The following is a 25,729-nucleotide window of genomic DNA, read 5'->3' as shown; positions in this document are numbered from 1 at the left end:
CAGACATTTGATAAATATTTGGAGAAGTAATGTGGTACAATGTTTAAAAGAGTAGGTCCTGTAGTCAAACTATATGAATTCCAATCCAGGTAGTCTAGCTGTGTGTCCTCAGTTTTCATGCCAGAAACAACAACAATAAATAATTCATCATGTTTCTGAGAGGATTAAGTAATTAATATGCACAATAAGTGCTCAATAAAGACAGCTATTATGATCCCCTTCTATTTTATAGACAAACCACTCCAGTTTTTTTCATGTTACATGATTCCCTGATTTTTCACTAACAAAACCCCTCCATCCGTTAGACAAATAACAACTTGTCTGTATCTTTCTTAAAATATGGTTTCCAGAATCAATCGCAATACTCAAAATGGGTACATCAAGATAGATATGTTACTTTTATCAACCTTCTCTCTCTCTTTCTTTCTCTCTCTTTCTTAATGCCAACAGAGACTGTGGTGACTTTTTCAGTAGTTGCATCACACCTATGGTAAATTAAAACCCGAGGCTTTTTTTTATTTTTGGCAGTTTCTCTCAATTCAGTTCCAGTCATCTTATCACAATTTCTTTTCCTAATTAAATGGGGGACTTTATCTCTATCCTTAATAAATGTCAACCCATCATTCTAAATAACAGACATTTAAAAAACTTGATTCTGTCATCCAGTGAATTACTAATCTTCACTTTTTTACCAGCTTTGTGTCATCTGCAAATTTAGTAAGCAAGTTCCTAGACTTCTTCCAGGTAACTGATAAAATTGTTGAACTGGACAGGACCAAAACCAAAGCCTTGTGGAAAATTCCTAGAGATCTCACTGCAAGTTAATGACAATCAACTAATCCTCCCCTTTTGGATATAATCATCTCCCACTTCACCTAATTACTATCATTCAGCCCACACACTTCTCCATCATCCCCAGAATGACATCACAGGAGACTTTTGTCACATGTTTTTCTAGGAATAGGATATATCTGAGTTTGTGACAGTCCCTTTAACCATCAGATTAGCATTCGTCAAGAAAGGAAATGAAGTTCATCTAGATGATTTGTTTTAGTGACCCTAAACTGGCGTATGGTGACTAATTAGGACCCCTAAGAGAGGGTGATCCTTTGACTTTTTGCATGACTTTGGGTAGGTCGTCATCACTCTAAGACTGTTTCCTCCTACGTAAAAAAAGAGAATGCTGCACTTCAGTTTTCTCAGAGACGATGGGAGGATAAAGTTAAGTAATGTATTTGAAATTTTAATGCCAGAGATTATTTTAAATATAAGATAAAGCCATAGTCGCACATTTGGTTAGAAATAAGATGGGTCTATTTAATCAAACAACCAGACCAATTTCTTTGACAGAACCGACCATAGTGAAAAGAACACTATAGCTCTATGCTTAAGCATCCCACAAGCCTCCACATTCCATTTAGAATATAGGATATTTTAAACCTTTAAGGATTCATGTCAGCAGAGCATGTGTGTATGTGAGCGCGTGTGTGAGTGTTAGCGTATGATTGGAAAAGATGATCAGCGATCACAGTCTCCAAGCTGCATTAGTCATTTTTAGCACCATGATGGAGAATGGTGTGAATGCGGTAAATTCAAAAGATTTCTCAAAACTTGACTGTGCAGACAGACAACTGTTAGAATGACATTTTCAGTACAAGTGAGAAAACTGATCCTTCTGGGATCTCTAACTCTGAGTGTTTTAAAGAAGATACAAGACTAAACCCATCCTCCTACACTAATCATTTCAGGAATAGTTTATCTAAAAGTAGCAATGCTAATAAAAGGGAGTGAAGAAGTCAGTCAAACTGCTTATTTCGACTCTATGCCATTAGCAACCAGATCAATTTTCTCACACACATGAGCGCGAGCTTACCTTTTGACAAAAATAACAAAATAGAATTCAGTGAAAAGTGACATCTTAGTTATGGATGTGTAGGTGATTGAAAGATCCAAAGCAAAATGCCTCAGAGAAACTGGATAATTGGGCAGAATCAAGAGGTCAAGGTATACATCTTCTTGCCCCTGTTAGTCCTTCCTCTTCAGAGTTCAGGAAAGAAGCAGAGAATTTAGCTGTTTAATTCCCACCAAGAGAATTTTAAATTAGAATAGTGATCTTTAAAAATTCTCATTTAAATATCTATGATTATTGAGACCACTGACAGCCATCTCAGCATGAATCAAGGAGTCGTTCTTGAAACAGGAATTTGCAGTTGCAGTAAACTTGAAAGAAGAAAGTATTTATGCATCTGGAAGGCTATTCAACTGGATTTCACAGGTCCGTGCCTATTTTCTTAGAGATGTGTTTCTTCAAATTCACATCAATGCCTCAGGTCTAACTACAAATGGGTTTCGAGATGACAGATTTTTAGACCCAGAAGGGAAAAGAAGTGGCCTGCTACCCGGTATTTCACCTTTAGCCAGCCCATATTCTACTTGACCGTCAACTGGCTTCGTGCCACTCTTCCCGTGGCTAACATGGCATGCCCCCAGTGCTCCACGGGCAAAGCTGCTCTTGACCCTCCGTCAGAATCAGGTGCAGAGTCCCCCTCGTCCAATAGGGTTACATATCCCAGAAACAACTTATTCTACACCCTCAACCTTTGGCTCCAGAGAGACCCTCAGAGCTGCTCGGAGGCCTTAGGGTTCATAACAGTATCAGGGCAAAGCCCAAAATACTTTTCAGATGGGGACAGGAGCATCCATTGCTGTTGGCTCATGAGAGGTAGAAATGGAGGAACTTGGAGTCAGACCAATCTGAGTTCAAAGTCAACTCAGCCCTTGATAAACTGTGAGGTCTTGAGCACTAGGGGTTCAGAACAGCCCTCCCCAAGATGTGCTAGTTTGGCCTATTATTTATTTGAGCTAAAGTTTGCATTATTTTGAGCTAAAGTCAGTGGAGACTTTACTGCCCCTCCCTTAACTTCCTAGAAAAATTTAAACTGGGAATTTTTCACGGAAAAAGAGTTTTCACCAGAGATAAATTTTACCGAAGTGGCCCCATCTCTATGGCAGGGCAAACATCTAATTACCAAACATCTGCTCTTTTTCTTATTATTCTGTGAATTACCCTCTTTCTTTGGAAGCTCCAGGCCCTTATCCCATTTCTTACATCAGGATGGCGTATATACCTCATTTTATCTTTCTTTTTTTGAACCTCTCATGTATGTGGGGTTCCCCGTAAGTACAAAATTAAATTTGATTTTCTCCTGTCAATCTGTCTCATGTCAATTTCATTCTTAGACCAGCCAGAAGAACCTAGAAGGACAGAAGAAAGTTTTTTTCACCCCTGACTGCACATTACTTAACCTGTCTGAGTCTTAATTTCTCCTTCTCTAAAATGGTATCACTAACAATTTCTAAGATATCTATGAGGACCAGAGGAAATAGATATAAAGCACCAGATCAGTAAAGGTGCACAAAAATAATGATTTGTATTGTTATTGTAATTTGAGTGGGATCTCAACATTTTCCAAGTGGGCTAGGATTATCATGGGCACGATGTTCTGGTTTGGCATTTTTATAATTCTTCAGAAAAGAATGTGTCCCATAAATGCAGAGCTCAGGTATCCTATCAGCTTCAATTCCAGGACCAGATTGGGATGAGATGAAATAAAGCCACGTTCTGAGATTCTTCTTGGCCTCATGGACCCATGCCGTTAGTGGTGCTCCCTTTGCATGGCAAACTTACATGTCTAGATAGAGTTAGATTCACATCCATGTTCATGCTAAGAGTGCCTGCAAACGGTGTTGAAGTTGACACTAGAAAGATGAGTGGTATTTGGCTTGGTGAGCATAAGAGTGAAGAATTTCTGGTAGAAAGAACATATACCAAAGCCTGGAAGTAAGGAATCACCTGGTGCATCAGAGGAACTCAGAGAAGATCAGTAACCTGAAAATATTCAGGGAGTATCACATGAAGTCAGGTTGAGAAAGTAGAAGTAAAATCATGCAGGACCTTTGGCTTACAGGGATTTTTTTTTTTTAAACCTGTATGCAATAAGAAATTATAAAGGCATCAAGCAAGTGACATGAGCTATTTGTGTTTTAAGATCACTGTGGATGCAATGTAATTTGAAAAGGAAAGAAGAATGGCTTGGGAGAAGCCGGAAGGGTTCAAATGAAGTAACTCAGGCAAGTCTAGTGGTGATGAACTAGTGAGGAAGTAGGCAGATGGAGAGAAATGGATAGATATAAGCTTGATTTCAGAGGTAGAATCAATAGTGCTTAGTGATGGTTTTGATAAAGTCAGGAGGTGGTAGGATGCAGAAGAGAGGAGTGGTATCAAGGAAGCATCCCAGATTCTGCCAAAAGCAACTGGGTGGGCAAAGATTCTATTTACTAAATGGAGAACACTAGAAGACAAAGAGGTTGAAAAACTTTTCAGCCATTCATTTTTTAACACATTAAGTTTGACCTACCTGTGAGACATCTGAATGGAAATAGCTGGATCTCAGAAAAAGGATCTGGGTTAGATATATAAATATGAGAATCTTTGGCACAAAAATAGCATTTGAGCCCATGGAAGTGAATAAAATTATCTAGTGTGAATATTAAGAACGAGGAGAGAAAGGACCCCAGGAACTAGACCTGAAAAGCCTCAATAATAGAGGTTAAATGGAGGAGAAATGGCCAGCCGGAGAAGGAAAAGGCCAGCCAGAGGGTGGAGGGAAATATATACATACATACATGTGTGTGCGTGTGTGTGTGTGTGTGTGTGTACTGAAGATAAGAGAGAGGACTGATTCAAACAGGAGATGATAAATTGTGTAAAATGCTACTGTGGGATCAAGTAGAGTGAGGAATGGAAAGTATCCATAGATTTAACAAGAGATCATCACTGGTAACTTTAGCAAGAGTCGTTTCAGCAGTGAGAAGGGAAAGAAAACCAGATTGGAGTAGGGTCAAAAATATCTAGTAAGTGAGGAAATAAAGGCATCACATCTAAACAACTCTTTTGAAGAACTTTCTCTGAAGATTTAAGAAATAAAGTGGTGGTTTGGAGGAAGCTGTGGGTAGATTTACCAGATTTAGCACTTAAAAATATAAGACACCCAATTATGTTTCAATTTCAGGTAAACTAAATTTGTTTTAGAGTAAGTATGTCCCATGCAATATTATGGATGTACTTTGCATAAATTATACTTTACAAAATTATGTGTGTGATATTTAGGACATGCTTATTCTAAAAAAATAATTCATGGTTGCTCTGAAACTCAAATTTAACTGTGAGTCCTGTGTTTTATCTGGGAAACTGAGATGTGGGTTCGAGATACATTTTTTTTTTAATTTTGAGAGATACTTGATCATGTTTAACTGATGAAATTATCTGGCACAAATGGAGAAGTTAAAAATGCAAGAGACAAAGGGAGGTTGACTTCTTAGAGAGGGTGGATACTTCTTTCCTGCACTGAAACAGAAGAAAGGAGAGCGTGGGTGCAGGTGCAAGCAGATGTGTAGTTCTGGTGTCAGAAATATCCTGGAGCCTTCCTTTCAAGGCTCCCAACTTTCTTTATAAAGTAGGCAGCAAACTATTCATGAAAGCAAAAGTGGCTTAAGATGAGAATAAAGAGTAGGAAAGACAGGGGGATAGGAATTTGTTATTTCGAGAGCTAGAAAAGATGATTTAGAAGAGAAATGTTAAGAAGGGTGGCAGTGTTGAGTACCCAGTTGACACTGGTGATCATGAAGGGTGATTTCAAACCACCTAAAGCATGATTTTGCCCAGTGCTATTCAGGTGCTCAAGGCAGGCATGAAACTGTCTGGTAGATTTTAAAATGGTCTAAAGACCATAAGAAACAAGAAGAAAGGCACAAACTCTATTCTTGATTTTAAGTAATTTAGGGTAAATCTTATAGGCTATTTCCCTATAAATATGCAAAAAATGAGAAAAGTTTTCTTCTCAAATTTTGATATTAATAAGTCTACACCATTAGCTAATTGGAGGTGCAAATGAAAGGACAGACTGTACAAGCAAGCAGATTTGGGGCAAAAATCAGTTCCTGCTATATCCATGATGTTATTTAAATTCAATATTTCACTCTTTGAAATAGCTCCACTTAGAGCTTGATTTATTAATTCAGTCCACAAAAACACATTAGGTTCCTACTATGTGCAAGAACTGGCTAATACTGAATTAATAATACCATGGCTGATGTTTAATTAACAAGAAGAACCTTATAGAAATATTTGACACTCAAATTAATATCAGATATATTCATTTGACTAATGCTATTACAATTACAGTTCAGAGCTAATGGCATTATCGGGCTATTATCACAAAGCATTGCCTCTCTTCTAAAACTCATTTCCATGATAATTCATTGAAATCATCATGAGAACACACTATCTTGATGGGTTTTTACCTCCCAATGCTCTTCAAGAGAATGAAATCACCCTTATAAGAAAGCTTGTTATCCCAAATATCACCCAGGCCCGTTCTCCTGCAGTTCAGGTGAACAATGCATAGAGATTTCTCAACAATTTTGAAAGACACTGTGTCCTTTCCTGGAAACAGCAAGTTGATTTCATTTTTATCCACAATTCCCAAGAAGTAGAAATGCAAATTTCTGTCTCGATGCAGACATTGTTATGAGAACAAAGTATTGAGCATGTGCAGATCCGGGGCCCAATCTCCAATCACCCATTCATTCAACAAATATTTATTCTGTCTCCTTTACATGACTTTATGCAAACAGTTCAGCCTCTCTGTGTCTCTGTTTCCTTGTCTGTAATTTGAGGGTAATAATAATTTGAGTAGTTATTAGATCAATATGAAAAAGTGGTAGAAAAGCCAAAGTTAGAATATAGTTGTTAGGCATTTTTTCCTTCAGGTATCATGAAAATTAATGTGTTTTAAAAATTAACTCAGGTAGGAGAGCTATGAATCTCAAATGAAGCATTTAAATCAGGTTACTGAAAGGAGGAAGGAAAGAAATTAACATTTATTAAGTGTCAGTTATATGCAGACCTTGCTGTATGCATTTCACAAAGATATTATTTCATTAAATCTTCACAACAATTCTTTGGGGGTAGATATTTGTAGCCCCACCATGAATAAGAAGAAAATGAGCTCAGAAAACTATACAAGTTGCCCAAATCATAAAGCCAAGGTGGATCCCTGATTCCAAAGCTCTTTTCATCGCACAGGGTTTATTTCCCTGGACACAGAAGCACGTCCACCCTGGAAAATGATGGGTACATCTTTTTAATTGCATACTTCTTGGCTCCCAAGCAAAAAGCACATAGTGAAGTGATAGATGTGCCTAAAATAAAGTAAGGTGTAAAACCCATTTCAGTTTTGTCTCAACAATTTTGGATGTTTGCTAGATGACCCCCATTATAAAATAACTTTTAAAAAAGTCTAACAAAGTTTGAGGTAAATAATTGCTCCCTGTGTCCAACTATCATTTGAAAAATTGCAAAAGGCACATTTTAAGATTTTCAAAGTTTCAATAAAAACAAAAATAAACAAATGGGACCTAATCAAACTTAGCTTTTGCACAGCAAAGGAAACCATAAACAAAACGAAAAGACAACCTGCAGAATGGGAGAAAATATTTGCAAATGATGTGACTGACAAGGGCTTAATTTCCAAAATATACAAAGCTCATACAACTCAACAACAAAAAAACAAACAACCCCAATTGAAAAATGGGCAGAAGACCTAAACAGACATTTCTCCGAAGAAGACATACAGATGGCCAATAGGCACGTGAAAAGTTGATCAACACTGCTAATTATTAGAGAAATGCAAATCAAAACTACAATGAGGTACCACCTCACACCGGTCAGAATGGCCATCATTAAAAAGTCTACAAATAATAAATGCTGGAGGGGGTGTAGAGAAAAGGGAACCCTCCTACACTGTTGGTAGGAATGTAAATTGGTGCAGCCACTGTGAAAAACAGTGTGGAGGTTCCTCAGAAAACTAAAAATAGAATTACCATATGATCCAGCAATCCCACTCCTGGGCATATATCCAGACAAAACTATAATTCAAAAAGATACCTGCACCTCTATGTTCATAGTAGCACTATTCACAATAGCCAAGACATGGAAACAACCTAAATGTCCAATGACAGATGAATGGATAAAGAAGATGTGATACATATATACAATGGAATACTACTCAGCCATAAAAAAGAATGAAATAATGCCATTTGCAGCAACATGGATGCAACTAGAGATTATCATACTAAGTGAAGTAAGTCAGAAGGAGAAGGACAAATACCATACAACTTACATGTGGAAGCTAAAATATGACACACATGAACCTATCTATGAAACAGAAACAGAATCATGGACATTGAGAACAGACTTGTGGTTGCCAAGGGGGAGGGGTTTGGGGGAGGGATGGAGTGGGAGGCTGGGGTTAGCAGATGTAGGCTTTTATACATAGAATGGATAAGCAACAAGGTCCTACTGTAGAGCACAGGGAACTATGTTCACTATCCTATGATAAACCATAATGGAAAAGAATATTAAAAAAAGAATGTATACATATGTATAACTGAATCACTTTGCTGCACAGCAGTCATTAACGCAACATTGTAAATCAATTATACTTCAATAAAAAAATTTAAAAATAAAAAAATAAAGATTTCTCACAGTTCCATTACCTTCAGAATAAAACAGTAGTTAGTAAAAAGGGGAAATACTGCCTCTTCCTCCAAAAAGAGACAGCCAAAGTCCGCCTTGAATCAAAAACAATATGCTTTAGCACTTAAAATAATGCCATGTATACTTGAGGTATTGGGTAAATCTAGGATTTCAATAGAGAATACAGTGAAATGTCACTGAAGGGTTCAGAATCGACCAGTTTTTGTCACTTGGGGTATTATAATTTCCAAAATAAAATCTTAGGACAGGTTCGTAAATAGCACGTAACTTGCAGGTTACAATATTGAGGCTGTTATCCTGTACTTTGACTGCTGAAGAAGAGTTGGTTGTGATTGAAACCCAGCCAATTCTGATCTTTTATAATAAATCAGAAATGATTTTTAGAAGTCAAAGTTTTTCAAAAGTATGCTTGATGAAGTGGTTTTAAAATATTATTTTTCTGCCATAAAGGTAATAAATGATGAAATAAATCCAAAGTATATAAGAAGGGAGAAAAAAAGACTTTGAAAAGATAATAGCAATTATTATTTGGGTAAATTTTCTTCCAAATTTATTTTTATTTGTGTGTGTAGGTATTAAATTTATATGGGTATATATTTTAAGCAAAATTAGTGTCCAAATTAATCCTGCTGAAAGCTCAATAAATAAATATGTATCAAGCACCCACCTTTTGTTCTTTCTTTAAAAATATTGAGAGCATACTTCCATGTCTCTCCAAAAGAATAAAAGCTCACTTTTAACAATTACTTGATATATTTCATTGCATGGATGAATATATATCTTAATTTAATTTGCCTTTCCCTTCTTGAGGAATGTTTAGGTTGTTTCCCATTTTCTAATGCTACAAATATTACTAAGGTGAGCATCTTTTATATAATATTAAAGTACATCAACTTATTGTCTCCGTGGAATAGAATCCTGGAAATGTGATTGCTTTCAATGAAGTTAAATATTTTAAAGACTCCTGAGAAGTAAAGCCAAATTGTTTTCTAAAAGGCTACATCAATTATGCTGCCAGTGTGGTAGGATATTACTTGTCTCAATGTATTAATTTCAGCCCTGAGAATATTACTATTTTAATCTTTGTTAATCTGATTAGCAAAAATCATATTCCATTGTTACTTTAATTTGTGTTTTTAAGAACAGGAAATTGAAATTTTTAATGTTATGAACATTGCTATCTTTTCTTCATTCATAAAATGACATATATTCTTTGCCCATTCTTCTTTTGGTCTATTTGTGTTTTTTCTTATTGCTTTCTATGTCTTTGAAACTTTAGAGATATTATTATCGTCATTTATTGCTAATATTTTCCCGGTTTTAACGAAACATTTAATTTTATAGATGAGTTTTTTTTACATGTGTTTTGCTGATATATGTAATCAAGTCTATCAACCTTTATCACTGTGATTAATTTCATTGCATTTAGCTATAGTTATGGAATTTCAGTAGATTAATAGTTTGAATAGAATTTTCTCATTCATGTGGACTTAATTTTCGTGTTAAGTAAAATAACACTTATTTGATTCAAATAAAAAAATTGCACAACATAGTTTGATATATGTTGAGAAAGGTTAGTTAAACCAGAAATATTCCACAACCATAGGATAAGTGAAATGATTCTGGTTAGTCAATGATGTGTACTTTATTTTTATTTGTTTTTTTTTTTTTTTTAGATATTTTTTGATGTGGACCATTTTTAAAGTCTTTATTGAATTTTCCTTACAATATTGCTTGTGTTTTATGTTTTGGTTTTTTGGCCACGAGGCATGTGGGATCTTAGCTCCCCAATCAGGGATCAAAGCTGCACCCCCTACATTGGAAGGTGAAGTCTTAACCACTGGACCGCCAGGGAAGTCCCGTGATGTGTACTTTAATATAGCCTTAGTGCTCAGGTGATCTTAGGACTGTTTCAGGGCTATCTTTGCATCTTGTTCCTTTTAGCTGCCTCTTGATTTTAGCTTAGTATCACCCTCTTTTCAATTATTACAGTTTTATGATATATAATACATATTAGGTATTACTAATCATACTTCTTATGGTCATTCTTCATTTATAAAAATATAATAAATATAAGAATCATATTCCCTATGGTTTATACCTCCATATGAATTTTAAAATCATTCTTTTAGTTTTCCCCAATTCCTGTTTTTATTTAATAAAATAAGTAGAAGTTGTTAGCTAATTTTAGGGGAAAAAATAAAAGCTTTTACAATAGTGGTCCGTCTAAGTGTATAACATTTTTAATTTATTCAATGTTTAAAAATTTAGTTCAGTAAGATTTTCTTCATATATATCCTTAACATTTCTTGTTAGAGTTATTGTAGGCATTTTATGCTCTTTATCTTTTTGCTGTTATGAACTGAATCATTTTCCCTCATTACAGCTCACTGAGATAATCACTATTATATAGGGAGATTATTAATGTTTATGTCTTCATCTTGCATCCAACTTCTTAAACTTTCTTAGTAAATTTATGAGAATATTTTAGTTGATCCTTTTAAGTTTACAGCAGTATTCTCTAATCTTAAGATAAATATAATTTTTATCCTTATTTTCAATATTAACTCCTATGCTTTGCATCCTCATCAGGACACAGAACTTCCAGGGCAATGTTAATACCAGAAGACAGTCACATTTTATCTTGCTCATGATCTTAATATGAATTTTTCTCAGTTTTCTATTAAGCATATTTGTAGGTTTATAAAGATAATCTTAAATGATGTTTTTTATCATAAGAAAATTTCTATTTCTTGTTCTCTAAGATTTAAATAAATCAGGTTAAATTTTATTGAATGCTTGTTAAACAGCTCTTGAGATCACCTTTTGATTTTTCTTACTGCTCCTGACATTATGGTATATTTAATTAATAGATTTTTCAACATGAAGTCATCTTAACATACATGGGATAAACAATCCTCAATAACATCAATACTTGATGATCTTTTGCTCTGGAAGATCCAGGGGAAAGATTCACTTCTTCCATGAAAATTAAAAGGTGCATTCAGGACCTAATATCTCTTTTGAGAATCATTCTTTGTAATGTTTTCCTGCTATTTGCTGCCATTAAGATTTTTCATCTCTTCTTAGTTCTATTTTGGCAATTAATGTTTTCCTAGATAATCATCCTCCTTGCATAAGATTTTTTGACACTAACATAGCATACTCATAACTAAACATTGTTATCTCTTTTGATTCTTTTGTTGTGTATTTTGATTGGATTTGTCAGGGTTTTTGTTGTTACTGTTGTTACATTTTCCTGCAATGAATCAGCTCTTAGAACTATTTAATATACTTTAAGATATTGACTTTCTGTTCTATTTCCTTCCTCTTACTTTCCGTAGATTTTTAAAAATTTATTTTCTGATTTTTTTGTGTGTTGAATGTTTAATTCATGTATGCTCATTCTTACTCTAAAAATGAAAACAGTGTGCCTTTAAATCTGTCTCTTAACAGGATTTAAATCTGTATGCCTAAATTTGTAAATGCAATTTTCTCATTTTCTTTATTTTCTAAATACATTGTGATTGTGGTTTTCATTTACTCTTTGACCAGCTAGTTATTTGGGAGCAGAATCTTCAATTTATAGGAATTTGGTTTGTTGTTGATGTTACCTAAACTTCTGTAAGTTCTATAACTTTTTTCTTTCTACTAAACAATGTGGTGGTCTTAATTAAATTCTTACCGATTGTATTATTCTTTTTTTATTCAAGTATAGTTGATTTACAATATTGTGTTAGTTTTGGGTGTACAGCAAAGTGCCAATCACATTATTCTAATTCTCTACATTATTTTCCTTTTTGCCTATTCTATCAAAAATTGATCACAGTGTGATGTATGTAATCATTCACAAGAATTATCTACCTGTTATTTATTTCTGTGTTTCCAACAGATTTTGTTATGTTTCATTACCTAAGGGATATTCATTGACATATCTTCAATTTGAATTGTGCTTTTTACCAATATAAAAAGATCCTTGATGTCCCTTTGACAAAGTTTTTCCTTTGAATTCAATTTTTCCTGAAATCAGTATTTTCTGCTATTTTATTTTCATCTTTGCCTTATGAGTTTCTCACTTTTATTATTATTATTATTTTAACCTTTGTCATTTTGTGTTGGGGTGTTTTGTAAGCAACAGTAATAATATATATTATCATCACATTTCCTCCCTCACATGGATCTAATTACTCATCTCCAAGGCAGAGATTTACTGAGAGGTAGTATCTACTAACTGAGAATGTATATGGATTTCCTTACCTCTGGTCACATTCCATATTTTTGCCAAAATCTTCTGTTAAGGTGCCCCATTAAAACCCAAGTTACTGCAACAAGCAGACTGCTGAGCTAAAGTGAGAACGTTATCTATACCATTTTCTGGTTCTCCAACACTCTGATCAGACAGTGTGATTATAATTTGCAGTCTCAAGCATACTTGACTCGCTCACGTTCATCTGTAATGCTTTCCTTCTGAGAACTACAATACTGTGCTCCCATTACTTCTTGTCTCAGGGTTTACGGAAGTTCCACTCCCCGATGTATCAATAGTTTAGCAGCAGAGATACTTGGCGCTGGGTACTGGTTAGAGGCATGTAGGGGAGGACTTCTCCTCCCCAAAACAGTACTTATGCATTAGGTCAACAGCAAATACTATAATTCTGTCTAGAATTGACCTTGATTTCTGTGGTCGGGGCACTTCCTGATCACCTCTTATTCACCCCATTGGGGCGGGAAGAATCCTCCCCCTAAATAGCATAAGAAGGCTGAATACGTGGGCAGATGAGACGGACAGCAGTTTAGTCATCACCTGTGCTCACAGCCCAGGGGACCAGAGCATGCCATGCCTGGCCCTGTGGGGTTGCACTGAGGAAGAGAGGGAACAAGCAGGGTCTGTAGCAACAAAGCAGTGAGGTGATCTCTGGTTCCTACAGGAGGATGTGATTGCTGGTCTGAATAATGTTGAAAGCTAGTAAGGAAGTGAAATCTGTTAGGTTGAGGACCGGGCAGAGTGCAGCTGGTCTGGCTAATAGGGAATTAGCCAGGAGGACAATATCCCCCTGTGGGGAACATATCTGACAAAGGAAGCAGGGGAATGTGCGGTCAGGCCTTTGGGGCCCTGTGACACTCAAGACATAAAGGCAGCACATGAAATGTTAGGCCTTATAATACAGGGCATAAGATGGGACAGGAATAAAGTATGTTCCTCTTTTACATCAGCAGCTTTGTGCTGTTTATAGCCTCAGAGCATGTGTGGGTCACCGTATGTATTTCTCAATCCCGTTCCAAAAGCCTTAAATTTAGTGTAAATTACCCCAAGAGTCTCACGATAGGTTGAGTCTCACGATAGGTCAATCCCAGGATTTAGGTGGAAATGTCGTCTTAGGAATTTTAAACGGTATTTGGGGTAAGCTATGTCAAAGACTGCTGTCCAGACGTTTTTAAACTGTTGAGATGCTGAGGAAAGTCCTAAAATTAGTAGCTCTGTTAGCGCCAGTAGGGCGCTGTATTCGTGCAGTGGTGAGGGTAAGAAATGAGGGTTCTGCTGAGTGATGATTCCCTTTACCGCTCTGTGCCTTCACCCTTTAGTCAATAACATACAAGAACTAGCTTAGATAAGTCTATAGTCTGTTTATCTCTAAAATGACCGTGATCATTTAAGATAAATAGAAACATTTTATTTAGTATCTATAAAGTCTAATGCTTGAGAATAATTACAGGCATACCTCGGAGACACTGCAGGTTCGTAAAGCAAATAAAGCAATAACAAGTCATGTGAATTTTTTTGGTTTCGAGTGCATATAAAAGTTATGTTTACACTGTACATTCCTTGTACTGTAGTCTATTAAGTGCGCAATAGCATTATGTCTAAAAAAACAATGTACATACGGTAATTAAAAAATAATTCCGTTGGGAAAATGGCACTGATAGGCTTGCTTGACAAGAGTGGCCACAAACCTTCAGTTTGTAAAACATGAAGTATCTGTGAAGTGCAATAAAACAAGGTGTGCGTGTCTCCCTTACGAATCCATGAGCTCCTTTTCTTAAGCAATTTGGAATGCCCATTTCCTGGCACATAAAAATTTCTTAACAAATGATTTTCAAATGAACAAATAAATCTAGCTGAGCAAGAGATATTTGAGGAAACTGTGAACAATGCCAAACATTTTGTGAGTGTTCTATTACCTCAACAGCCTAACACTCATTACTAACTAGCTGGTTATACAATTAAAGTACGTAACTAGGGCTCACTGTCAGCATTAACAAATAGCACTTTGTCATTCCTTGGACTCTTTACGTGGCTATTTTCTTCTCATGTTGTTCACCTTCCCGCCCACCCCAGCTAAGATCTAGAGAAGTCTAGTTAGTCCCATTCGAGACCTAAAGTCTTCACTTTGTCTCCTTTTGCAAGGATACTCCTGATTTCAATCAGGTACTAGAAACGTCAGATGAAAACTGGCACAAATGTGAATTATGACAATAAAAGTTTATAAGCTCCTAAAATAAAGTTATAGTACCTAAGAGCTGAGTCAACTGACAATGTTAAATGGAACATTTTACAACCAGTCCTGGGATAATGATTAAAAAAAAAAAAAAAAGAAAAGGCACACAGAACATGAAGAAATATCTAACAGGAAATGGGCCCAAGATCAAGCTCAGGCTACGTGATTTTATATGAGCATCTCTAAAGAGGGGAGAGGTGATAGCCTAATGCTTATGGGTGCCTCCTTTGTGCCTAACCCTTGACTTCTATTATCTCTTTTACTTCTCATAACAGCTCAGTGAGAGAGGTACTGCTGTCATTTTAGAGAGGAGAAACCAAGGTTGAAGGGGTCCAGTGGAGCAAATGCCCAACAACAAAACTATTAAATAATAGAGACTTCAAAAGTCTCTCTGATTCCAAAGCCCATACTATTTCCATTGGGTATATCTTTTTATACCCAATGCTATCTCTTTACATAGACACAATCTCTCTATACATATAAAACAAATTTAAGCTTCATGAAGAATCTCTCTCTCCAACTTGATGCTAGTGTTTGTTCCATGTTATCAATTTAGGTGGCGGTTCTCTTTACCACAAAGCTCACCATGTAAATTAGCTATACAGTCAATATTAAATTATAGCAAAGAGGCCAAAATATGGGGCTGGAATGAGCTCAGCATTAGGAAGAAAGCCGAACACAAAAATGGTATTTAAGAAAGAATACTACTATATATAAAATAGATAGCTAATAAGGATCTACTGTATAGCACAGGGAACTCTACTTGATACTCTGTAATGGCCTACATGGGAAAAGAATCTAAAAAAGAGTGGCTATATGTATAACATTCACTTTGCTGTACACCTGAAACTAATGCAACATTGTAAATCAACTATACCCCAATAGAAATTTTTAAAAAGGAAATAAAGAAAAAATAGAGGAGTATTATCAGGAGTCTGACCAGGTGGTATGGCACTCTTTCATTTTATTTTTAAAATAATTCCGCTCACAAAATATCTTGTGTTACTCGTAAATTTCCACTGCCTTTAACTTTTCTAGTAGGACATCCTCCTGTCACCCCACATGCACATAATGCCAAGTCACAGTGCTTCTCATGTGTGCCCACCCCAGCATCCCCAGTGACAGAGACACAAGCACACCGGCATGCCCGGGGGATCTAGCACCATCTCCTGATAGGCTGGTATTCGCTGTAATTGCACAATTTCTTGGAAATATTATGTTTTACCTTTAAAGATCTTACAAAATTGATATTCTTCTCCCTCAGCTGACTTTGTTATAGAATAAAGATAGTCTTTCCAATTACTTGTTATGGACCAAAATGCATGCTCTGGGAAGAATTAATGCCATGTTAATTCTGAGGCTTTGCATACTCTGTGCAAACTCCTCTTACTCTAGCCAGAGAAACACGGTGATAAAATGGTATAATTGCATGACATGCAAAGTGCTTATGTGAAATGAAAAGGACAAAAATATGAGTGGGATATTAATTCAAGAGAAATAAGGAAACAGGACTGTTTGAATAGGCTTAGCAGGATGGCTTAGTTCTTCCTGAAAATAAGTGTGACGCTATCTCACCTTACCTTGACCTTTCTACCCTGACTCCCCCGCTCAAGTACAATCAAATGTTTAGTTTCTGTACACACACACACACATTAAGAGGGTTACACAATACCCGACAGACGGACATAGAGGGAAACATTCAGGGAAATTTCTCCTAAATATCAGATAAAGGCAGCATGTCAATATAGCAATAAAACCATAAATTTCTATTGTAGTGGAACACAAATTAATAAAATGGGGAAGTAGAACTTACAAAATAGCTTTAAACTCAATACCAGATTTCATTATAGGTCCCAGACTATAATGGACACAAGCTAATTTTCATGGTTGTCCATAATAATAGTCATTGGGAAGTTAAATGACAGAAGAGAAGCAGCTTTAAATGGGAAATGGCACAATTATTCACAGCTGTCATGCTTATGCACTTGCTGACTATCAACCTTGAACAGAGCATTTAATTCAAACCCCATTTAAAAGTATACACTGTCAAGGGAGAGGCCAAGAACCATATTCTAGTCCAGGAAGCAACCCATAACCCATGTGCAAAAGATGACACTGAAGATCAAGTCTATTGGAATGTAGACGGATTGCTCACAACCCAATGTAGGAGCTGCTCCTGTAAAAAAGCAAGGAAATGCCAAGAACCTTGGCATCTGACTGCTCACATATGATCCATTCCTGCTCTCATAACGCATAACATTTTGAGGGGAAATATTCTGCCCATTCAGAACAGCAATTGAATGTAAGTTCTCTCTCTGAAGATAGATTTTACCTTTTAATCAATCTTTTAAACTTCTGTAATGCTATATATGTGTGATATATTTGTTAATACTAAGATTCCATTGCTGTTTCTAAAGTATTGTGTAAAAAATAAGTGCTGCATGTATAATATATATGATATAATACATCGTATTTCATATAATGTATTTAATAATATCTCAAACCCAACTGAAGAAAAATTGAATGTGTGTGTAACACATAGAGATAATATGGATATAGATACATAGGTGTAGATATGAAAAGAGAATTCTAGCAAAGATCAAAGCAAAAGTCACAATTTAGGAGTAAAGTAAAAGAAATTACCTGAATCCTAATAGTTTCATATATACTCAGTTGGACATCAAAAGGAAGTGAGGATTCCTTACTTAGGGGTATTAAACTGAAGGGATTACTCATCAGGTTAAAAGAAAATCTTCACATCAACCAGAGACTGCAAGTATTTGACCGATAGGGTCTGTGATATTATAATAAGGTAACACTGGATTATCTTATCTAAGTTATCAAAATAAAGTAATATCTGACATCTACATATATTATTATCTCACTAGCCTTACAATTAGCACATGCAACCAGCTATCCGGTGATGGTAAATACTTTTCATACATTGAATGTATGTTTATCAAACAATCCCTATGGGGGTGCCAAGCACTGTTCTAGAGATTAGACATATAAGGATGAAAAAGACAAATGTGGTTCCTGCAAATTAATAGCATAATCAGGGTTACTTTTATAACCCAGTTCTTCTGACACCTATGTTGTGTTATGCAAATCAAGTTTTTTTGACCTTCAAAACATTTGGCCTGCCTTGCTTATTATTTTACTGTTAATTACAGAATTAAATGAATTTTAACTATGAGTTTCAGATGTGCTTTTTTGCTTTGTAGATATTATTCAAGCGAATAAAGCTCTATGAATTGTGGCATGATAAAATATTCACAGAAACTTATAACTCCACAGTTGAATAACAATTACATTTGTTCCAAACAGGCAATTGGTTTCCAAACACATTAAACAAAGGCAATTTAGAAAGCTTCTTCTTCTTGGCATCATTAACGTTGTTGAACGTCCTGGGATTCTGGAGTGTTTCACAAAGGTAAGTAAGTGTGTGGTAAGATGAACAATTTCTGAGTCCATGAAACAGTGATCTGGGAGCCATCACTGAGCCAATGGGAATCCTGTATTCCATGACTGGACCAATTAGCATATTAGAGAAATTTAACAGATATTCAGAGCACGAAATTTCCATTTAGACTTCACTTTTTCTTTTTTAACATCTTTATTGGAGCATAATTGCTTTACATTGGTGTGTTAGTTTCTGCTGTATAACAAAGTGAATCAGCTATACGTATACATATATCCCCATATCTCCTCCGTCTTGCATCTCCCTCCCACCCTCCCTATCCCACCCCTCTAGGTGGTCACAAAGCACCGAGCTGATCTCCCTGTGCTATGCAGCTGCTTCCCACTAGCTATTTTACATTTGGTAGTGTATATATGTCCATGCCACTCTCTCACTTCGTCCCAGCTTACCCTTCCCCCTCCCCGTGTCCTCAAGTCCATTCTCTACGTCTGCGTCTTTATTCCTGTCCTGCCCCTAGGTTCTTCAGAACCTTTTTTTTTTTTTAATTCCATATATATGTGTTAGCATACGGTATTTGTTTTTCTCTTTCTTTTTCTTTTTTTAAATTTATATTTGTTTATTTATTTATTTATTTTTGGCTGTGTTGGGTCTTCGTTTCTGTGCAAGGGCTTTCTCCAGCTGTGGCGAGCGGGGGCCACTCTTCATCGCGGTGAGCGGGCCTCTCACTATCGCGGCCTCTCCCGTTGCGGAGCACAGGCTCCAGACGCGCAGGCTCAGTAGTTGTGGTTCATGGGCTTAGCTGCTCCACGGCATGTGGGATCTTCCCAGACCAGGGCTCGAACCCCTGCGCTGGCAGACAGATTCTTAACCACTGCGCCACCAGGGAAGCCCTTGTTTTTCTCTTTCTGACTCACTTCACTCTGTATGACAGACTCTAGGTCCATCCACCTCACTACAAATAACTCAATTTTGTTTCTTCTTATGGCTGAGTAATAGTCCATTGTATATATGTGTCACATCTTCTTTATCCATTCATCTGTCAATGGACACTTAGGTTGCTTCCATGTCCTGGCTATGGCAAATAGAGCTGAAATGAACATTGCAGTACATGTCTCCTTTTGAATTATGGTTTTCTCAGGGTATATGCTCAGTAGTGGGATTGCTGGGTCGTATGGTAGTTCTATTTTTAGTTTTTTAAGGAACCTCCATACTGTTCTCCATAGTGGCTGTATCAATTTACATTCCCACCAACAGTGCAAGGGGGTTCCCTTTTCTCCACACCCTCTCCAGCATATATCGTTTGTAGATTTTTTGAGGATGGCCATTCTGACTGGTATGAGGTGATATACCTCATTGTAGTTTTGATTTTCATTTCTCTAATGATTAGTGATGTTGAGCATCCTTTCATGTGTTTGTTGGCAATCTATATATCTTCTTTGGAGAGATGTCTATTTAGGTCTTCTGCCCATTTTTGGATTGGGTTGTTCGTTTTTTTGATATTGAGCTGCATGAGCTGCTTGTAAATTTTGGAGATTAATCCTCTGTCAGTTGCTTCATTTGCAAATATTTTCTCCCATTCTGAGGGTTGTCTTTTGGTCTTGTTTATGGTTTCCTTTGCTGTGCAAAAGCTTTTAGGTTTCATTAGGTCCCATTTGTTTATTTTTGTTTTTATTTCCATTTGTCTAGGAGGTGGGTCAAAAAGGATCTTGCTGTGATTTAAGTCATAGAGTGATGTGCGTATGTTTTCCTCTAAGAGTTTTATAGTGTCTGGCCTGACATTTAGGTCTTTAATCCATTTGGGGTTTATTTTTGTGTATGGTGTTAGGGAGTGTTCTAATTCCATTCTTTTACAGGTAGCTGTCCAGTTTTCCCAGCACCACTTATTGAAGAGGCTGTCTTTTCTCCATTGTATATTTTTGCGACCTTTATCAAAAATAAGGTGACCATATGTGTGTGGGTTTATCTCTGGGCTTTCTATCCTGTTCCATTGATCTATATTTCTGTTTCTGTGCCAGTACAGACTTTATTTTTTCCTTTGGTCCTTATAATAAAATAGTTCTTTGCTCAATTCTAAAACAAGATTTTTTTCTCCACCATATAGTACCATTTTAGAATTAGAAATAACCATATCGATAATAAGAACGAATGAGTCATTATCATTAAAAGCAAATATCATTAAACAAATAGCTAGAAATCTAATGATGCTTAAGATTTGGATTCCATTCAGGCCTTTAAATCAGCAGTGACCATTTCAAGGTCAATAACAAACTATGCAAAATCATTTAGCCAGTCAGTCACCTGAGACCATTCAGTGGCTTAATATGTATTATCTACCATCCATCCATTGCCAGCCTGTCTCCCTCTCACTGACGTATTCTTGGATGGCTGTGTTCTTTTGAGCAAATTCTCTAACCTCTCTGAGCCTCTGTTTTCACACATGTAAAATAAGGACAGTAATTCCAACCTTCTGTGGGCTTTGTAGGGAGATGAATTTTGATAAAGGACCAAGTGCGATGTCTGCCACATAGCAGGAACTAAACAGATTTTTATCTTCCTCACTTCTTGTCATTCATTTATCTATTTAGTATCTCATCTATTGCCACTTAGTCCTTGCCTGAATCATTCTTTTGTTCATCTAATAAATCTCTTTTGGAACATCAGTCATGTGATAGGCACTGTAATAAGTTAGAAGGACATAAAGTCAGTATCAGTAAATATTTAGTGTCACCGATGTCCCTGCTTTCATGGAGCTTATGGTCCAATATAAGAGAGGCACTTAAACCTCATGCAAGACAGAATTAATGACAAAATCAAAAGTCTTAATGGCTCCCTGAATTTTAAAGTTTCTTACCTTCCAAAGTGTATATTATCGAAGTGACCCTCCAGGATGCATAATTTCCCTAAAATGCCTGTCTCATTCTTAGATTGAAAACCAAATTAGAAAGTCAATTCTTGCAGAAGGATTCAACAGAAATGTCCCCAGCTTTGCAGCAAAAAGTGTCGGCAACAAAAACTGAAATTGAAGGCAAGACCTTTCTCCCCTCTGTCCATCGCCTCCAAACACGAGTGGTGCCCATCCACTAATTCTCACAAAACTGCGTTGTTTCTCAATTTCAGTTACTCTCCCACTGTAAGAGTTGACCCTGTCTTTCATGAAGTAGTTTAAAAGGCAGTCTCCAGAGGCAACCCAGTTGAATCCAGTCCTACAACTTAGCTGCACAAACTTTAAGCTGTTTAACCTTGCTAAGCCTCAATTTCTACTTTGTAAAAAGGAAATAATAAGAATGGTAACTGTGTCATAAGGTTGCTGTGAGGATGAGTAAATGGCCAAAGTGTTAGCAGTAATAATGGCCTCATATGTTGTCTTATGCTCCCTTCTTTTTATTCTTTACCTAGACTCATGCTGAGATATGGCTAATATGACCATGATTGTGGGCTGAATTCAGGTAGAACTAGTGCTGGAACCAAAAACCTACTAGCTCAGGGACTGATTCATTTATTCATTTATCCATTCATTTAACCAACATGTTAAGCATTGTTCCAAGCACTAGAAAAATAAAACCAAAGGAAACAAAGTACTGGTCTACATGGAGCTGGCATCTAGTACTCAAAATATTTAAGTATGGTTCTTCTGTGATTGTCGAGCAAGTGAGTTACTGTAAAGTGAGAGATGGTGGAGTTGGGGTTCAGAGAAGGAGGCAAAAATAAAAAATATAAAGAACCAGAGATTGGAGGAACCAAAGATGAAAGGAACTAAGGGATAATGTAGGGTTTATTCCGAAAGAAATTGGATTCTTACCAAACCTTCTCCATCTCCTGTATACTTTCTTTTCTCCTGCATACTTTTTGAGGGAAGGTAAAAAAGAGAGGGTGAAACAAAGCAGGAAGGAAAGAAATTAATTTTCCATGTGTTGAGCATTTCTGTCTTAAGCAGCAGGTTTGTCCCCCTCCCTGTTATGGAGATCATACCATTCCACTTTATAAGTAAGAAAACTAAAGTGAAAATCTAAGTAAATTGACTAAGTTCACACAAGTAGGATTCAAATCCTAGTTTGTTTGTCTCCAAAGCCCATACACTTTCTCCTAGACTATGCTGCTTCTAAGTGCCATAGAGGAGCCCTTTTCCTGCTCCCTGACGGCCCCTTAACTCTCGTGGGGGAGGAACCCAGTCCCTTCAGGTCAACTAACTATACCCACCACCACCTGTTGATCAGCCTTCACAAGAAAAGAATGTGTGTCATGTTTCAGAAGAAAGGAGAATCTGGAAAATTTGCCTGCAGAGATTAAGTAGCTAGAACCAACTACATTAGTTCAAAGGCACACATTACCTTGGGTAGCTATTTCCCACTGGGATCCAAGGGGCCAAACCAAAAGGGTTAACCAAGAAACTCTCTGGAATCCAAGGCATCGGATCACTGCAGTGAGAAGTGCATGATTCCAGCTTATTTCTATACTGATTGTTTCTGTCAAACACTAACGAACAATAAGGATGCAAAGAAACAGGAGAAAACACAGACATCCCAGGGACAGCATTATTGAAACATATTATTTATGAGGCAGATGGTGTTTGATCTTAATATACTTCCAATCACAATCCAATTTTTACCAAACCCAAAGGTGTATTTGTTCAGAGCCAGATACTGGTGACAAATCTATCAAGAATAGGACAGTCCCAAGTTATTCCTGTCCCCAAGATCTTGAGACCAGTGGATTAATGATGAAGCAGCAGCCTCACTAACATACACGTGGAATTAGGTTTGTGTTAGCACCTGAGGGCACCCTACCATCAAGTTTATATTAGTGTGTGACAATCCTGGTGTAAGACCTAGAACCAAACTAATCTTGTAGGGGTCAGTAGGATATCACTTAACTGAGTATAATTAGGAATATTCCATGAATGTCAGTCCAGATGTACCTTCCATTACTACAAAAAAAAAAAAAAAAAAGGCAAACAATCCCCTGCCTCTGCCTCTGTCTGTATTAGAGTCCTCCTCAATCAAATCTGAAATAGGGCAATGGTGACATGACACACCTGAGGTTCTCCAGGTTGGGGGTGAAGGAAGTAGGTGGATGAAATGTCTTTCCTTGCTGAAAAGTATTATACAAACACCTCTACAGTCCTTACTATAACTACGCATCCTACATCAAATGCTAAAATAAAGGATATTACAGATGTTTATGGGGGGAGAGAGCAGAAGCGTATTTGTTATTACAACTTGACACCACTGTCCCTCCAATGTTGTAAAACACATCTTATAAAGTTGATATCATTGTGCTTATTTTGTTAATGATACCAGTAATCTTTTGTGCACAACCTGCAATGATTACTGAAAGAGACATAAATCAGAGAAAAATGACCAGTCATTCAAGCATATCCTTTTCTTACAGTTATCTCTAGCAATATATTAAGAAGGAAAAGAAGGTAAAACTCTCTAGCATTGGAAACTTTCACAAATCAGAAAAAAGAAACAACGTCTGACCTCAGAGACTTAGGTGCATTTGATAAAATTGAACTTATGGCCCTTGACCATTTGTTCATTTAACCAATATTTATTGTACATCTGCTATGTACCAGGCACTGGTCAAGGTACTAGGAATACAGCAGTAAATAAAGCAGTCTGAAATTCCTCTCTTCCTGGAACTTCTTCAAAAATGTTTAAGAAATAAGTTGCCTTTAGAGGCAGCATGCCATAGAGGGAAAAGGCCAGGACTTTGAATAAGAGAGTTCTGGTTTCAAACCCAGGCTCTGCCAACTATTACTCATACAAACCTTAAGCAACTTATTTAACCTCCTAGAAGTTCAGTATTTCTGTCTGTGAAATGGGGATGGTTCCACCCTTCCAGGGTTACAGTGAGAATTCGGTAAGTTAGGGTAAGCACTAGGCCCTAGCATGCTGCCTGGCACTTAGAAGATGGGAAATCCAGATTTTTCTTGAGTCAAGGAGAGAGGGCACACATTTTAGAAATATGTTCATGGATTTTTTCTTTGACAGTGGTGTTTTCCACACAGTCTCAGCACCGAAGTTACAAACCCTCAGTGCATCTGATAAATCTTTCGAGTCCTGCCGCCATGAAATCTACAAGGTTGATAATTCCAGACTTTCCAGTTCTCTCACTGTCAGACTCACTGCAGGTTGTAAAAGAGCGCCATCTAAAGGTCCTCATGAGACACCTGAGTATGTCCTAAAGCTCCTTTTGTCGTTTTATAAAGACTGTTCTGGTGAGCAGTGCTCTTAAATAATCATCACTGTTGTGCCAGTATCTATGGGCCTATAATAAAAGGAAGACAAACACAGGGGGAAGGCAAATGATTTATCAAGTCGTCTACATCTGGTCCTAAAAGAAGCTTTCTTTCTTTCTTTTTTAGATATTGTAATCTAAATCATTTTAATGCCCAGAACATCAGTGGAAGTAATCTTGAAGAAACACTTCCCCTCCATGAAAAGTCTCTGAAATTTTATGGCAGTACACAGGAATTTTCTTCGAGTATTGATCTTTGAGAAACAGCCCTATGAAACTCTGTTTGACTCAACCTGTCTTATGAGCAGAGTATTCACTGTTTTCTTCGGCTAGACACTATGCATTTTAGTTTTAGAGCTAATATGTATGAGAGTGGCCTTATGAATATTATCTGTGTACTTTACAAAGACTAACGATGACTCTTCTAGTCATAATTATGACTATTACACTTTTGCATTAACATGTTGTGCCTTTGAATTAATGAAGTAATTTCAAAGTCTAAGTAATTATGACAACAAAAAGTTAATATTTCCTATACATTACAATATTTTATAACTTTTTACAATGGTTTGGCCGTTAAAAGCAACCTATATGACATTTTTTAGTTTTCATGTGTCCTTAGAATCAAAATAACAGTATGTTAACATTCTTTCTTTCAATGCATTTATTGAGTACTTACTGCATGCCAGCCATAGTGATCATATATTGTCTATGTCAGAGTAAATAATAAACCTATACACAATTTCACTATACTTCATCTTGCTACTACACTATCAAGTTATGAATTAAGGAAATTTTCTCTGAATCAAACAGCAGCATTACTAAAATAGAGGTCCTTAACAAAAAGAGAATATTCACATACTGAAGAAACTGTAAAATAAATGTAAATGATGGAGTTATCGCGATTGAAGGAAAGAAGAAAATTAAGGAAGGTTAAATGAGTGTTGGGGG

At 36.5% G+C, this 25,729-nt stretch overlaps 1 protein-coding gene across 1 annotated transcript in view; it reads left to right on the top strand.

The window, feature by feature from the left end:
- The window catches only part of SLC15A5 (solute carrier family 15 member 5), a 92,771-nt gene extending 67,733 nt beyond the window's left edge, over positions 1-25,038 (top strand). The window contains exons 8-9 of the mRNA XM_036867045.1: positions 18,445-18,550; positions 24,906-25,038. Coding sequence (XP_036722940.1) covers positions 18,445-18,550; positions 24,906-25,038 — 239 coding nt within the window. The remainder of the gene's footprint in view (positions 1-18,444; positions 18,551-24,905) is intronic.
- Positions 25,039-25,729: the final 691 nt, after the last annotated feature.

The sequence above is a fragment of the Balaenoptera musculus genome, chromosome 10 (genome assembly GCF_009873245.2).
Source record: "Balaenoptera musculus isolate JJ_BM4_2016_0621 chromosome 10, mBalMus1.pri.v3, whole genome shotgun sequence".
NCBI classification, from domain to species: domain Eukaryota; kingdom Metazoa; phylum Chordata; class Mammalia; order Artiodactyla; family Balaenopteridae; genus Balaenoptera; species Balaenoptera musculus.
The sequence above is the reverse complement of the archived record's forward strand: the minus strand, read 5'-3'. Positions and strand labels throughout refer to the sequence as shown.